The sequence below is a fragment of the Sycon ciliatum genome, chromosome 2, assembly GCF_964019385.1.
Source record: "Sycon ciliatum chromosome 2, ocSycCili1.1, whole genome shotgun sequence".
NCBI classification, from domain to species: domain Eukaryota; kingdom Metazoa; phylum Porifera; class Calcarea; order Leucosolenida; family Sycettidae; genus Sycon; species Sycon ciliatum.
In genome coordinates, this window is record NC_088644.1 from 12,877,144 (window position 1) to 12,893,542 (window position 16,399).

Consider the following 16,399-nt stretch of genomic DNA (forward strand, 5'->3'; position numbering starts at 1 on the left):
GCCACCCTGACTTCTCTCTGTGCTTGGGTCTGAGGTACGCCTGAGTGGAACTACCAAGAGGCGCACATATACTTTGTGCAAACGGGCTTGGGATAACTAACACGTAGGGACGATCAGCCAGCCACGACAATAGCAACATCAGAATAATATACTTTTAGCATGCATGTGCCATCTAGGAGCACTGAATCAAAGAAGCCTATGACTAACAATGTTTCTAAATTTTTACTCTCAATTCAGGAAATTTTTTGAATGCATTGCACATGCCGCTGCTTCTTTGAATACATGCTTGCTGTCGTCTTGCATCCCTATAATGACTAGCTTGTCTGTTGGAAGTGTACACAGAGTACAGAGTGTACTCCTATTTACAGAGGAGAAGGTGACTGTGACTTGCATCTGTGTGATTGTAGGCATGGCTGCCAAGGTTGTTTGTTGAGCACTTTTACTCAGATAGGAGCCAAAGCAAGGTCAGTCTCAGTGACATTTCTCTGCTTCCAGCACATCCACCGGCTCACACCATTGGACCCTTCCGACATTACCCTCCTGCTGGATGGTGCCAAGATACTCTATTGCTCTCGCAGGCCGGATTGAGTCTTTATTCTTCAACAGTGGTGTCGTCGGGTTCCTCAGCCGAGCTGGTGCTTACTGGCTTTGCACTCGCTGCCCCAGCATGCGCCTCTGGTGTTCCTTCGCTTGGTGCCTCCAGCGATGAGTCAGTTGAAGATGCATCACTCGCCTCTTTCTCTGCTTCAGAGTGGCCTGCGCTTTCCTCCGCGGTTGATGCACTGGAGGTATCAGAACCAAAGAACACCTCTGCTACAGCTTGTAAAACAGACTTGTCAGGCACCGAGGCTTCCACTGGTTCTTGAGATGATGGTGCCACTTCTTCTGCTTCAGCGACGGCACCTGGAGAAGCTGTCTCAGTCGGGGTGACATCTTGCACTGCTTCCACATGCTCAGTGGTGGAGGCGCATTCAGTTATGGGAACAGCGGAGAGATCAGTTGAAGTCTCAGCTGCCTCCTGTTCAGCTTGAGCAGGGTCTGGAGAAGTTGCCTCGAGCGTGTCTGTGTGCACATCTCCAGTGACTACATCATTCACGGCTGCCTTTTCCTCTGCGTGTGCTTCAGACGTATCTCCAAGTGCAGACACAGCAGCTCCATCAGTAGAAGCCGTTTCGCCCGCTTCTTCTTTGGTACCTGCGGGGTCACCTGTATTCAGAGTTCCTGTTTCAGGGGTGTCTTCCTCTGCTGCTGCTTCTGCCGCAGAACTTATTCCCTCTTCTTCTGGCTGATCTGCTGGAGCAGCAGCCACAGAGGCAGTACATTTTTCTTGTTCATTAGCTGTGCTTGGGTCAACATGATTATTTTGTGCAACCGCTGCACCGGGTTCATGGTCCTGTGCTAGCCCTTCTACAGCTACAGTCTCCACCGCTTCTGTGCTCTCCTGCGCCTCGGGCTCGGGAACTTCTGTATCCGGTACCACAGCGGACTCGGCCGTCACAACTGGAGTGTCAGCAGTCGATGCCTGGTCTGTTCCAGCGTCGACAACAGGTGTTTCTTTGTCCTCAGGGATAGCAGATTCAGCAGCGGCAGCAAGGAGGTCTAATGGCTGTGCATTCACACACTCTTCGGCTGTACCGGCCCCTCCAGCTGGCTCATTCACCACGTCAGTATCCAGGATACCATCTGTACTTGGCGGAGTGCTGACACCAATATCCTCCTCCATCTTGACAAGCTCTTCTTGTTCGCCCGAGCTTTTCTCGGGACTCGGCGCTGGTTGTTTGGATGAGAGGTCTTCGCATTGGGACTCGGCTATGGGTGCCTCTGCCGGCTGTGCCGAGCCCAGGAACTGTGTTTCACCATCGCTGGTCACCGTGGAGGGCTTTCTCGACTGCACCAGGCTGACTTCACTCTCTCTGCGGTGTTTTTCTGCGCAAGAAGGGAATACACAAGAAATCCGGCGTTTCAGTTGGCGTGCTTTGTTGTGGTGGGAGAATCCCAAAGAGACTGGAAGGGCTACTCTTAATGTAAAGGCTACTCTTTCATCACCATAGCTAGGTAGACACGGAGGAACTCATGGAGTGAGTGGGTAGTTTGAGCTAGCACCGCCATCATTCACCACAAATCAGTTTGCAGCAAATGCAACTGTGTTTCACCATGGGAATGTAGCACATGCAACAGTGCATTGCTGAGAGTGTGAAAGTCGCACACGCGCCACTGCACTAACCTTCCTGTAACCGCAGCGATACCAGCGAGCGCTTCCGGTCCATTTCTCGGTGCATTTCCTTCTTGCTGCGCGTGATGCACCAGACGGCAAGTGCCACCATTACCGCCAACCCGGCCAGACCAGTAACAATGCCGACTATGGCACCAGTGCTCAGTGCTGAGGACTTCTCGGCAGGTTGTTCGCCTGCAGTGTATGCACAACAGCGGCGGCGGCAGCACTAGGTTAGACAGCAAATACACAGTAATATCTGCATCGTCATGCGCACCTGTGGTCTGCTGCTACCATACATGTACTCAAGAATGCATGTAACTGAAGCAGTGATGATGCAATGTCAAACTGGATCCATTAATTGTCAATCATCATCCAACAAACAACAACTAAAAAAACGTGTCCCAAGTCTACATTGCACCGAATCACGGTCGATTGTGTGTGCTTGGACTGAAAACGTGCTCTATTTCAAGTACATGAATATCTGCCACTACTACGTACACCTGTGTTGCATGCAGCTGCAATGTTTTCTTGCTAAGTGTGCTATGGTAACACAGTTTGAAAACTTACAGATCGGCACTGGATGTGACCAGAACGTGGCGGATGCATTGCTCTCACAGGTTGTGCTCAATGCACCTCTGATCGCCAGTCCTTCGGGACATTGGAAGAATACTTGCGAGCCAACCACGCCCATTTCGCCAATGGTGCTGTTAGTTCCTAGGAAGGACTGCAGTGGACCGCAGGTAGCTGGAACAGTATGTTGTACACAAACATAGTATTATGTAATGTAATGACAGTCCTAACTTCAGTGGACCGCAGGTAGCTGGAACAGTGTGTTGTACACAAAAAGAGTATTATGTAACGACAGTGCTTCTTTTGTTCTGCGCACGACAACAGCCCACACACGGGGAAGCATAGCCCTTGCGCCTTTGAGGACCCAATTTAGGCTGGCTTGTAAAAGAATATTCGGACCCGTAACTCCATACATTGGGTTAGCCTGTCAGAGCTGGCCTGTTAGTGCTTGCAATGACCACACCAGATGCAGGGTTGGATTTCACTCACGACCAGTGCATTTCAGTACAGGACTACTTGATATACTGTAAGTCAGCAAATAGTCGGTGCAAATTTATTTCGCTGCTCTGAGCACGCAGCGCGGACAATAAGACATGAAAGTATACTAGTGAAAGCTTTCAAGATGTTCAAGAGCCTGAAGTGTGTTCTACTTCTCAGTATCATTGCATTCTTGTCTCCAAGGAAACAGTTGGTATTATTTATTTTCGGCTACTGTCGGCCTGGGCAATTTGCCCTAAAATTTGTTGCGGCCGAAATTTTGTTTTGCAAGAGGCAGAAATTTAAATGCGTCAACAATTTGTAGACTTACAGTACATCAACTCCAAAAAAGAGAAAAAATTAGTTTTTCTCACGAAATGCAAACTGACAACATCATGCCAAAAATGCCCAAAGTACAACAGTCATGTACTACATAGTACATACAGTCTGTATCGGCTATAGAGTGACCGGATATTAGAATATATCGGCTACAGTGATATTGGTACGAAATATCAAAAGCAAAGCGTATTTTATCCAGTAAAAATATCACTATAACCAATATTATCGGATGTAATGATATATCGGTTATTATGATGGCAACAAAGAATCAAAACATGCATAACACACTACATTATTATCGGCTATAGTGATAACTTTATAATACATGTAGCAATAATATCAAAGGCCCTATTTTTTTACTTTCTTCACGTTGCTTATTTTTATGGTGATACATGTACATGTACATAACAGAATTTTTTTATGGAAATGCGGGCACTGTCAACTATGCAGCATGCTCATTTGTCAAAACGCCACGCTGGAAGTATTTCCTTGCCTTTCATGTGTCGATCGAAAAAAATCAAAAAAAATCGATCATATCGCATATAGTGATGCATCGGTTATAGTGATAAAATCACGGAAATCATAAGGGTACGCTATAGCCGATACAGACTGTGCACGCATAAACTGATAATTAGGAACAAACGAAACACACTACAAAAAAGTAACAATAGTTACCAAACATACGCATACATACAACCACAAATACATGTACATGCACATACATTTTACACATTTACGAACAAGGAGCCATCAAAACGGATAGCACAATGAACTCACCATGACACCTGCTACCAATGAGGGTTCTTAGATGGCCGCACTGGCAGACGAATGACCCATTGGTGTTGAGGCAGGAATCGCAGAGCCTTCCCTCGCCAGTCTTCGGATCACACTCATTGATATCTGGCACAGTCGGAGGGGAAAGGCAAAAACCAGATCATGTGTTGTAATGCATATTTCGACGGCATGGCTTTCGACTTGAAATAGGAGTGGCACCGGGGTGCACCCAATGTGTTCATATTTTTAAAAATACATCTACTTTTGTAAGTGCATACAGACAGACAGACAGACAGACAGACAGACAGACAGACAGACAGACAGACAGACAGACAGACAGACAGACAGGCAGGCAGGCAGGCAGGCAGGCAGGCAGACGAACAGACAGACAGATTGCTGGTTCAAAACAACTAAACGGTTACCTGGGTGATGCACACAAGGCATAGGTCACTTTGTCTTGTGCACATCATGGTGGTACATGTACATTGTGATTGTTTAGGGGTTGCTGATTGGCGCTACGCAGGCGAGTTCTTTCTAGATTTTCAGGTACATGTGCATGTCGTACTGCTCTGTGCTCTGCTTCACTTCTACCTTCTGTGGTTGTGCCGGTAGGTGGGGTGCACCGTGCGGCGTGCAACAGTTGACATTGAATGATTCACCACATTAGTCACAGATAAGAGTTTTGAAGTAGCGATGTACAGTACTGTCGGTGGCCGAAGAACTGGGGGGGGGGGGGGGGGGTCAGCCTCCTAGCCTTGACTGTTCTTATTTTCATGTAGTACAGTCTATGCGCAGTTGAGTCACTGTGTATATATTGGTATGCTTTGTGACATTCTATTCTGGTCGTTCTTCGGCGCTACCAGACAACAGTACTGTACTAGATGGATTCTGAAGCCAGGGTTCCTGACTGACTTAGATTCTGAAGGGTTCCTGACTGACTTAGATTCTGAAGGGTTCCTGACTGACTTAGATTCTGAAGGGTTCCTGACTGACTTAGATTCTGAAGGGTTCCTGACTGACTTAGATTCTGAAGGGTTCCTGACTGACTTAGATTCTGAAGGGTTCCTGACTGACTTAGATTCTGAAGGGTTCCTGACTGACTTAGATTCTGAAGGGTTCCTGACTGACTTAGATTCTGAAGGGTTCCTGACTGACTTAGATTCTGAAGGGTTCCTGACTGACTTAGATTCTGAAGGGTTCCTGACTGACTTAGATTCTGAAGGGTTCCTGACTGACTTAGATTCTGAAGGGTTCCTGACTGACTTAGATTCTGAAGGGTTCCTGACTGACTTAGATTCTGAAGGGTTCCTGACTGACTTAGATTCTGAAGGGTTCCTGACTGACTTAGATTCTGAAGGGTTCCTGACTGACTTAGATTCTGAAGGGTTCCTGACTGACTTAGATTCTGAAGGGTTCCTGACTGACTTAGATTCTGAAGGGTTCCTGACTGACTTAGATTCTGAAGGGTTTCTGACTGACTTAGATTCTGAAGGGTTCCTGACTGACTTAGATTCTGAAGGGTTCCTGACTGACTTAGATTCTGAAGGGTTCCTGACTGACTTAGATTCTGAAGGGTTCCTGACTGACTTAGATTCTGAAGGGTTCCTGACTGACTTAGATTCTGAAGGGTTCCTGACTGACTTAGATTCTGAAGGGTTCCTGACTGACTTAGATTCTGAAGGGTTCCTGACTGACTTAGATTCTGAAGGGTTCCTGACTGACTTAGATTCTGAAGGGTTCCTGACTGACTTAGATTCTGAAGGGTTCCTGACTGACTTAGATTCTGAAGGGTTCCTGACTGACTTAGATTCTGAAGGGTTCCTGACTGACTTAGATTCTGAAGGGTTCCTGACTGACTTAGATTCTGAAGGGTTCCTGACTGACTTAGATTCTGAAGGGTTCCTGACTGACTTAGATTCTGAAGGGTTCCTGACTGACTTAGATTCTGAAGGGTTCCTGACTGACTTAGATTCTGAAGGGTTTCTGACTGACTTAGATTCTGAAGGGTTCCTGACTGACTTAGATTCTGAAGGGTTCCTGACTGACTTAGATTCTGAAGGGTTCCTGACTGACTTAGATTCTGAAGGGTTCCTGACTGACTTAGATTCTGAAGGGTTCCTGACTGACTTAGATTCTGAAGCCTTCCTGACTGACTTAGATTCTGAAGGGTTCCTGACTGACTTAGATACTGAAGGGTTTCTGACTGACTTAGATTCTGAAGGGTTTCTGACTGACTTAGATTCTGAAGGGTTCCTGACTGACTTAGATTCTGAAGGGTTCCTGACTGACTTAGATTCTGAAGGGTTTCTGACTGACTTAGATTCTGAAGGGTTCCTGACTGACTTAGATTCTGAAGGGTTCCTGACTGACTTAGATTCTGAAGGGTTCCTGACTGACTTAGATTCTGAAGGGTTCCTGACTGACTTAGATTCTGAAGGGTTCCTGACTGACTTAGATTCTGAAGGGTTCCTGACTGACTTAGATTCTGAAGGGTTCCTGACTGACTTAGATTCTGAAGGGTTCCTGACTGACTTAGATTCTGAAGGGTTCCTGACTGACTTAGATTCTGAAGGGTTCCTGACTGACTTAGATTCTGAAGGGTTTCTGACTGACTTAGATTCTGAAGGGTTCCTGACTGACTTAGATTCTGAAGGGTTCCTGACTGACTTAGATTCTGAAGGGTTCCTGACTGACTTAGATTCTGAAGGGTTCCTGACTGACTTAGATTCTGAAGGGTTCCTGACTGACTTAGATTCTGAAGCCTTCCTGACTGACTTAGATTCTGAAGGGTTCCTGACTGACTTAGATTCTGAAGGGTTTCTGACTGACTTAGATTCTGAAGGGTTTCTGACTGACTTAGATTCTGAAGGGTTCCTGACTGACTTAGATTCTGAAGGGTTCCTGACTGACTTAGATTCTGAAGGGTTTCTGACTGACTTAGATTCTGAAGGGTTCCTGACTGACTTAGATTCTGAAGGGTTCCTGACTGACTTAGATTCTGAAGGGTTCCTGACTGACTTAGATTCTGAAGGGTTCCTGACTGACTTAGATTCTGAAGGGTTTCTGACTGACTTAGATTCTGAAGGGTTCCTGACTGACTTAGATTCTGAAGGGTTCCTGACTGACTTAGATTCTGAAGGGTTCCTGACTGACTTAGATTCTGAAGGGTTCCTGACTGACTTAGATTCTGAAGGGTTCCTGACTGACTTAGATTCTGAAGCCTTCCTGACTGACTTAGATTCTGAAGGGTTCCTGACTGACTTAGATTCTGAAGGGTTTCTGACTGACTTAGATTCTGAAGGGTTTCTGACTGACTTAGATTCTGAAGGGTTCCTGACTGACTTAGATTCTGAAGGGTTCCTGACTGACTTAGATTCTGAAGGGTTTCTGACTGACTTAGATTCTGAAGGGTTCCTGACTGACTTAGATTCTGAAGGGTTCCTGACTGACTTAGATTCTGAAGGGTTCCTGACTGACTTAGATTCTGAAGGGTTCCTGACTGACTTAGATTCTGAAGGGTTCCTGACTGACTTAGATTCTGAAGGGTTCCTGACTGACTTAGATTCTGAAGGGTTCCTGACTGACTTAGATTCTGAAGGGTTTCTGACTGACTTAGATTCTGAAGGGTTCCTGACTGACTTAGATTCTGAAGGGTTCCTGACTGACTTAGATTCTGAAGGGTTCCTGACTGACTTAGATTCTGAAGGGTTCCTGACTGACTTAGATTCTGAAGGGTTCCTGACTGACTTAGATTCTGAAGGGTTCCTGACTGACTTAGATTCTGAAGGGTTCCTGACTGACTTAGATTCTGAAGGGTTCCTGACTGACTTAGATTCTGAAGCCTTCCTGACTGACTTAGATTCTGAAGGGTTCCTGACTGACTTAGATTCTGAAGGGTTTCTGACTGACTTAGATTCTGAAGGGTTCCTGACTGACTTAGATTCTGAAGGGTTCCTGACTGACTTAGATTCTGAAGGGTTTCTGACTGACTTAGATTCTGAAGGGTTCCTGACTGACTTAGATTCTGAAGGGTTCCTGACTGACTTAGATTCTGAAGGGTTCCTGACTGACTTAGATTCTGAAGGGTTCCTGACTGACTTAGATTCTGAAGGGTTCCTGACTGACTTAGATTCTGAAGGGTTCCTGACTGACTTAGATTCTGAAGCCTTCCTGACTGACTTAGATTCTGAAGGGTTCCTGACTGACTTAGATTCTGAAGGGTTTCTGACTGACTTAGATTCTGAAGGGTTCCTGACTGACTTAGATTCTGAAGGGTTCCTGACTGACTTAGATTCTGAAGGGTTTCTGACTGACTTAGATTCTGAAGGGTTCCTGACTGACTTAGATTCTGAAGGGTTCCTGACTGACTTAGATTCTGAAGGGTTCCTGACTGACTTAGATTCTGAAGGGTTCCTGACTGACTTAGATTCTGAAGGGTTCCTGACTGACTTAGATTCTGAAGGGTTCCTGACTGACTTAGATTCTGAAGGGTTCCTGACTGACTTAGATTCTGAAGCCTTCCTGACTGACTTAGATTCTGAAGGGTTCCTGACTGACTTAGATTCTGAAGGGTTTCTGACTGACTTAGATTCTGAAGGGTTCCTGACTGACTTAGATTCTGAAGGGTTCCTGACTGACTTAGATTCTGAAGGGTTTCTGACTGACTTAGATTCTGAAGGGTTCCTGACTGACTTAGATTCTGAAGGGTTCCTGACTGACTTAGATTCTGAAGGGTTTCTGACTGACTTAGATTCTGAAGGGTTCCTGACTGACTTAGATTCTGAAGGGTTCCTGACTGACTTAGATTCTGAAGGGTTCCTGACTGACTTAGATTCTGAAGGGTTCCTGACTGACTTAGATTCTGAAGGGTTCCTGACTGACTTAGATTCTGAAGGGTTCCTGACTGACTTAGATTCTGAAGGGTTCCTGACTGACTTAGATTCTGAAGGGTTCCTGACTGACTTAGATTCTGAAGGGTTCCTGACTGACTTAGATTCTGAAGGGTTCCTGACTGACTTAGATTCTGAAGGGTTCCTGACTGACTTAGATTCTGAAGCCTTCCTGACTGACTTAGATTCTGAAGGGTTCCTGACTGACTTAGATTCTGAAGGGTTTCTGACTGACTTAGATTCTGAAGGGTTCCTGACTGACTTAGATTCTGAAGGGTTCCTGACTGACTTAGATTCTGAAGGGTTTCTGACTGACTTAGATTCTGAAGGGTTCCTGACTGACTTAGATTCTGAAGGGTTCCTGACTGACTTAGATTCTGAAGGGTTTCTGACTGACTTAGATTCTGAAGGGTTCCTGACTGACTTAGATTCTGAAGGGTTCCTGACTGACTTAGATTCTGAAGGGTTCCTGACTGACTTAGATTCTGAAGGGTTCCTGACTGACTTAGATTCTGAAGGGTTCCTGACTGACTTAGATTCTGAAGGGTTCCTGACTGACTTAGATTCTGAAGGGTTCCTGACTGACTTAGATTCTGAAGGGTTCCTGACTGACTTAGATTCTGAAGCCTTCCTGACTGACTTAGATTCTGAAGGGTTCCTGACTGACTTAGATTCTGAAGGGTTCCTGACTGACTTAGATTCTGAAGGGTTCCTGACTGACTTAGATTCTGAAGGGTTCCTGACTGACTTAGATTCTGAAGCCTTCCTGACTGACTTAGATTCTGAAGGGTTCCTGACTGACTTAGATTCTGACTCAACCCAGGAACGTGCAACTCTGATCTCCGAGCTGTGGGTGCCCTGTGTGGCGCGCTGCCTTCATTGCGTAGTGAAACGACGATCCAGCTGCCTGGGTTAGAGTTTTCCTACAGTTTACCTCATTAGACCCTTTGCACAATAAGCGAGAGGGGTCGAGACGGGGCATGCTGTGCACGCGCTGCACACTTGGCATGCAACCAGCATGCATGGTTTGCTGCAGGACATGATCAAGTTTCCTGTGACAGGCTGTGTTTTCACGGTCCCGACGCGATGTTCAACTAACTTCATGTACTCCCCAGCCTTTTTTGAAGTTTTTTCATTTGAAGTTTTTTAAGTTTTTGAAGGAAGAAGTTTCGAAATGCTTTCCAAGGACCACTTCTGGGTTCTGGTTTGCACCAACCGTCATCCCTAACGTTAGTCTAAGGAACCCACTTGTCTTTCCATGCGTTCCCTGGTGATACTGGCATTCCGCACTCTCGAATCCTGGCTATCTGGCGAGAAGAGGGCCGCAGTGCTGCGATATCGTTCACAGTGTTGTGCTCGGAACACTTTGTCCATGACGACTTTCATCCTTGCTTTTGCTAAGATAATGAACGCCCTGCCAAGAGACTCTGGAGCTTGAGAAAAAGGCATGACCCATCCCTGTCTTCGCTATTGGAAGATCGACTGCTTGCTGGCGCTGCTCGAGCTACTGATGTTGAAGTGGAGAGAGACGCAGCCTCATCGCTCAGGTGTGCGGAGAAAGTCATCTGAGTTCGAGCTGTGGCTGCGTGCACGATATGACCGACTTTCACATTATGCACATAGCCACCAAAGTAAAACTCATGGACACTATCCACGGGCTTGTTCACTAGTACTACTCCATCAGCTCCCTCTTCACTGTCGTCGGCGACTTGCCCCTGCGTTGGAGACGAGCACGCATGGTGTGGCACTCACTCTGGGAAACAGAGGTTCATCACTCATCCACTGGGAGTCGGACGCATGAAATGTTGGGCATGATGAAGGTACACTCGAGGAAGTGGTGCCCTTCTTAGTTCTAGGAGCATCAGGGTACTGCATAGAGAAGTGTGTGTGTGTTCTCTACATGGACAGAGGAGAGAAGGTAGAGAAGCGAAACATATTTCAATCTGCAGTACAGTAATCCGAAATATCCACTGAATGCGGAAGACTTACCGCTCCAACCACTCCTTCTTTTTCCAGACAGATACGCACCCTCATTCAGCAGAAAACTGTTCAGTTCCTTCACAGACCATTCTTCATTGGACAGTTCGTCCACGGGTTCCACAGCCATCGATGGCAAACCACTCGACACTCTCCCCTCAATCTCCAAAATGGAAAAATACAGTGTTCCACCATGCTCAACAACTGATACTCTGCACAAAAATCGAAGAGGATGCCCCGTCTCGGATCACGTGACCGTTATTGTGCAAAGGGTCTATTCACGTGAAATGTGGTAAGTTCAAAGGCAATGCATATGCGTGACACGTCACGTACAAAACCATCCGAAGTCTCCGAGGAGAGCGGATTTGTAAGCATGGAACCGTAGCAGATCAATAACGACACAATGACCCACAGTTCATGGCTACGTAATGCAGGCAACGTGCCGCGCCAGACCCCATGTGCAGAGGTGCATAACAGTTACTATTGAGGTTATGTACTCTTGGGATTAGTACTGGTTCGTACTGGCTCTCATCTTCAGCAACCTTTACAGACAGAAGATCTCATCACAGGCCTGCATCATCTCACTTCGCCATGGCCCAGCATATGCATGCACATCACTGGGTACCCACTGCCTACATACACGCACGGGTATGTACTGCTGTGTACTTCAAGTACATACTATCATGCACACAGGCATGTATACATATCATATACACAGGTAACGGTACCCTTGGTGGTGCAACTACTTGTGCATGTATGCTGTGGGTATTGACTTCATTGAGCCATTGCACTGAGGCCGGTGCTGCTTCAAACTCACCAGTGCACTCATCGTCCACGTTCGTCCAGTTGCCGTCAAAGCACCGGATTTCAATGTTCACCATCTGTGCATAGTTGTGCAGCCACTGGTACCCGCTGTCGCAAGTGTAGCTGACGAAATCTCCCGTCATCGCCTCATCCGTGTCGTTGGAAACCTCGCCATTGTCGATTATCGGTGGGAAAGGACACGTCACATTGTCATCTGTTGATGAAGGCACAGAACAATCATTATGAACATGGCTGAGCTAATTACAATGACACCATTAAATGTAAAATAGAAGAAGAAAACACCAGGGAAAGAGTTATGAAGCAACTATCCACGACTGCATCAAGAAGTTAATAAGCAGAGGGAGGGGGGGGGAGGGGGGGGGGAGAGGGAGGGGGGGAGGGGGGGGGGAGAGGGAGGGGGGGAGAGGGAGGGGGGGGTTGTATTATTCTTAAGGTGGTCACTGCAGTGTTGTTGAAACACATACCGGTGGAATTGGCCATTGACGCGCCAGGCGTGGGCATACCATGTGAACCTGCACAACACGACACGGCACATGCACACACACCATGTACCACACACGCACACGTACATGTACACACATTGCATCACATGATAAAAAGTAAAATAAAAATGAAGTCAACTTGAAATTCCGTCGGGTCAGCATTTGGCAGTGTGTGCATGTATGTGTGTGTGTGTGTGTGTGTGTGTGTGTGTGTGTGTGTGTGTGTGTGTGTGCACGTGCACAGTATGTGTTATGAGAGAACTGATGCATGCATCCTTTCCTGACCCGGTTGTGCAGTACCAGCATACATGTACGGTTGTACCCTATTTTTCGGTTGTAAGTCGACCTTTTACCACTAAAAATGGAAGGAGAAAGAGTGGGGGTCGACTTACAACCGGGATTCGACTTATAACCGGGAACTATCAGTATCTTACAAAAAATGACCTGCACTGCATGCACGAGTGCACCATGCGTACACGTTTTTGCCAGTTTATTGGCCTTTTTCAAGGATTGGGACGTTATACCCTCCAATAAGAAATGCTCACATGATTTGTTGATGTGTTAGTAGCAGGGAGTGGTTAGTAGTGCTTTCTTTGAGTGATAACTTTAAAACGCAGAATTGAGACCTCCGGATACGGGGTCGACCTATAACCGGGATCGACCTATAACCGGGGTCGACCTATAACCTGGGTCGACCTATAACCGGGGTCGATCTATAACCGGGGTCGACTTACCACCGGTAAAATACGGTACTTGGAATAGCAAGTCTGAACTTGACCAGAGAAGCCTGGCTGACCTTTACCCAAATGGCGTGCGTGCTTGAAGATCAGCAGAATGGAATGCTTGAACGCACTCTTTACCAGTCAGGTGTCCAATGTAGCTCTTGCCTCCAGCATTACATGTAGTCGGGTACTAATTTTGTTCTTGCTTTAGTTTGCATTGGTGCACTACAGTCTCTGTCAATTCAATCTGTATGCGGCCAGACGGCGATATCATGCCAGACACCGCTACCACCCGTGCCGGGCCGCAGGACTATTTTCCTACCATCCCAGTAGAAAAAGAGAAAAAAATGGCACGCGTTCACGTACAGGGCGGGTCAAGAACCACCTCCGCTTCCGTGGGACATCCGCAGAAAATCTCGGGGATGTAGACATTTCACAAACGGAATTGCTACTTGTGCATTCTCCCTTGTCCAAGTGAATTCAGAATTTTATGGGATTTCAATTTTAGCGTGCATCATGACTGTCAGGATGGGTTTCAATGGTGCGCTCCGTTTTCTCCGGAAACACAGTTACAATGTGTGCAAAACTGTTTGAATGGCCTTTGCGAGTGCACAGAGAGCTCTGCGGTGTCGGGTCTCTGGACAAGCTCATCTCTAGACCAAAGGCCAAGAGGCAAGAGCATGAGCGCTCTCTCTCTCTCGAGCCACGACCCGCAATCGAATATTCCATAGAAATAATTGCCAATAACTACTCAGGTTGTTCTTCATTTCACATCGACACACACACATACACATACGTACGCACACACACGCGCATAAACACACAAACACACACACACACCCACACACATACACACGCGCGCACACCCACACGCACACACACACGCACACATTGCAGCTGTACCAGCTTACCAGTCGGCAGCCAGGACGCGACGAGCGCCGTCCCCAGCACTGCTGTGATCAGCGCGTACTTGAACATCTGCGTCGCCATTGCCGCAAGGCCAAGGGCCACAAGAATGATCCGTAGCCCGTTCACAACAATCCGCCTACAACCATTACATAGCGTTGGCGGAATCGCACAAACACAGACTATGACTGAGCGGAGCTCGATAACACCAAACTTATCTAAGTAAGTTTGTTAGAAGTGGTCGACTGGCAGCAGACGGGCCCAGGCTACATTACTGCCTGTAGATTACCATGATTACGTGGTGGCCGAATGACCATGATGTCGACGCCGGGACTGAACACGTCCTAATGCGAGTGGTAGGTGTTGCATTCAGAAACCGCCCAGCTCAATCTGATGGTCGGTTTGGGCGTGTTGTTATGATCCATTCCCAGTCAGATAGCACGTGCGGTGGCTCTGTAGGCTGTAGATCTACAGCCTAGCCTACAGTACACGGTAGATCCACAGTCTACTAGTCTGTGCTTGCGGATTCCTGGCAGACTACTATACTGTCACTGGTACATGTACTTACAAGTGGTAGATAGCGTCATGTAGATCTGCGTGCAGACATACAAGGCTACGTTTCATCTACAATAGACTACATGATTGAGCGCCAAAATATTGAACATACATGTTAGTATCTAGCTCTTCCGTCAAATGCATCCAACGTGTATCCGACGTGTACCCAACGTGTAAAAAGACAAACTTGCAATTTGCTCAGGTTTTTTGAAACAAAACTACACAACAAGATCAACAACGAAGTGATTTACAAACATAAGTAGTTGACGTGACCAACGTGTAGCCGGGGTGTTCGGACGTGGTGAAGGCCTACCCGTGGCCACGTCGGGACATCACCAACCCCGTCTACACAGAGAGCACCTTCTCGCGACAGTGTCATGGTGATGACAAAAAGACAGGCTGTTGACAGCTGACGAGCTGAGAGAAGGACGCCATGGGCAGAAGTTAGTTGGAAGAAAAAAGAAAAAGAAAAAGAAGTTTTATACGAAGAAAACAAGACGACATCAGGAGTAGTCTCCTAACACCAAGAATATATATTATACTCTTGCTAACACCCTAGCATAATGAGGGTCAGAACCGGGTGCGATACCCATTATGGTTCAAATGGTCCGCAGGGACCGGGGCTCTGCCAACCGCGGAAGGTTGTAGTAAGGTCACTGTTTCCGAACATAGTGTCCTCCACCTTGTTTCATGCTGTCAATCTAACAATGATTGTACTTGTGACACTACTATTATTATAGGTGATAATTATAATAATTTGAAACTCGGATGTTGAGCCATAAATAAATGTCGAATGTCTCAGTACTCTGTCAGTTTTGTGCCTAGTTATTGCACTTTCTGACTGTATAGTTGTAGTAACATGTAATTTCGGCATCTCAAGCAACGGCTGTATCATGTTATGATTACTTGAGTATTATTATTATTTTTCACGGTGGCCGTTGGCCAATAAGAGAGATGTAATTAATAATGGTGATTATATGAGGCAATGAGGTAACATCAGTTGAAAATATGGTGATACTGATAGTTCAAAAGTTGATCGCTAGGTAGTGTACAGAATAGGATTTAATCAGCACATTCGACCTAGTTGGGGCTGCACTGGAGATTAGAGCAAGAGCATAATTATGCTAGATTCGATGAGAGCAGAGAGTTGTTAAAATTAATAAGGAAGGGTTCTGAATGGATCTTATGTCTCGGTCGGGGTAGAACAGATTCATTGAGCAAAGAAGTGGAGAGGAGGAATAGCGAGTGGTGCGAGCAACGGGCAGAGAAAAAGCTCTGAGGTGCCTCAGCTCTCTGGTACTGTGTATGGGGAAGTGCGCAGTGGTTGTTTGTAATAATTATGAGGTGGGGCGTAATTTTGGTGCATGGAATGAGCTAGTACGAGCTGTTTCACTTGTCTACGTGATTTCAGTGTTGGCAGACTGACATGGTGCAAGAGGGAGGAGTGGTGGCATGGCTTGAAGATTGGGAGACGGAGGCATAGTTTTATTGCATGGCACGGTAGACGCCCTAGAGCATCCGACTGATGAAACGACGTTACGGAAGTGCAGAGAGAGAGAGAGAGCAACGCTTCCATATTCCAGGATGGAGCGGATGTATACAGTGTATATAAGCAGCAGTGCTTTCGGGTTTAGGTTGCCCCCTTATTCTAGCCAGGAGGTGAGTTAC

General features: G+C 46.6%; 1 protein-coding gene across 1 annotated transcript; it reads right to left on the reverse strand.

The window, feature by feature from the left end:
* Positions 1–110: 110 nt before the first annotated feature.
* Positions 111–14,430, reverse strand: LOC135808786 (fibrous sheath CABYR-binding protein-like). Its single transcript, XM_065322013.1, has 7 exons — positions 14,182–14,430; positions 12,531–12,578; positions 12,059–12,259; positions 4,379–4,501; positions 2,783–2,959; positions 2,225–2,407; positions 111–1,926 (listed from the first exon to the last, which is right to left on the reverse strand). Exons 1-7 carry the CDS (start codon positions 14,258–14,260, stop codon positions 593–595), a joined length of 2,145 nt encoding a protein of 714 aa, XP_065178085.1. The 5' UTR covers positions 14,261–14,430; the 3' UTR covers positions 111–592.
* Positions 14,431–16,399: the final 1,969 nt, after the last annotated feature.

Coding starts and splice junctions, on each gene's coding strand:
- LOC135808786 (XM_065322013.1), bottom strand. CDS start 14,260: ATGGCGACGCAGATGTTCAAGTACGCGCTGATCACAGCAGTGCTGGGG. Junction 12,260..12,530: donor GTCAATGGCCAATTCCACCG/GTATGTGTTTCA, acceptor CTTCATCAACAG/ATGACAATGTGACGTGTCCT. Junction 2,408..2,782: donor GTCACATCCAGTGCCGATCT/GTAAGTTTTCAA, acceptor CATACACTGCAG/GCGAACAACCTGCCGAGAAG.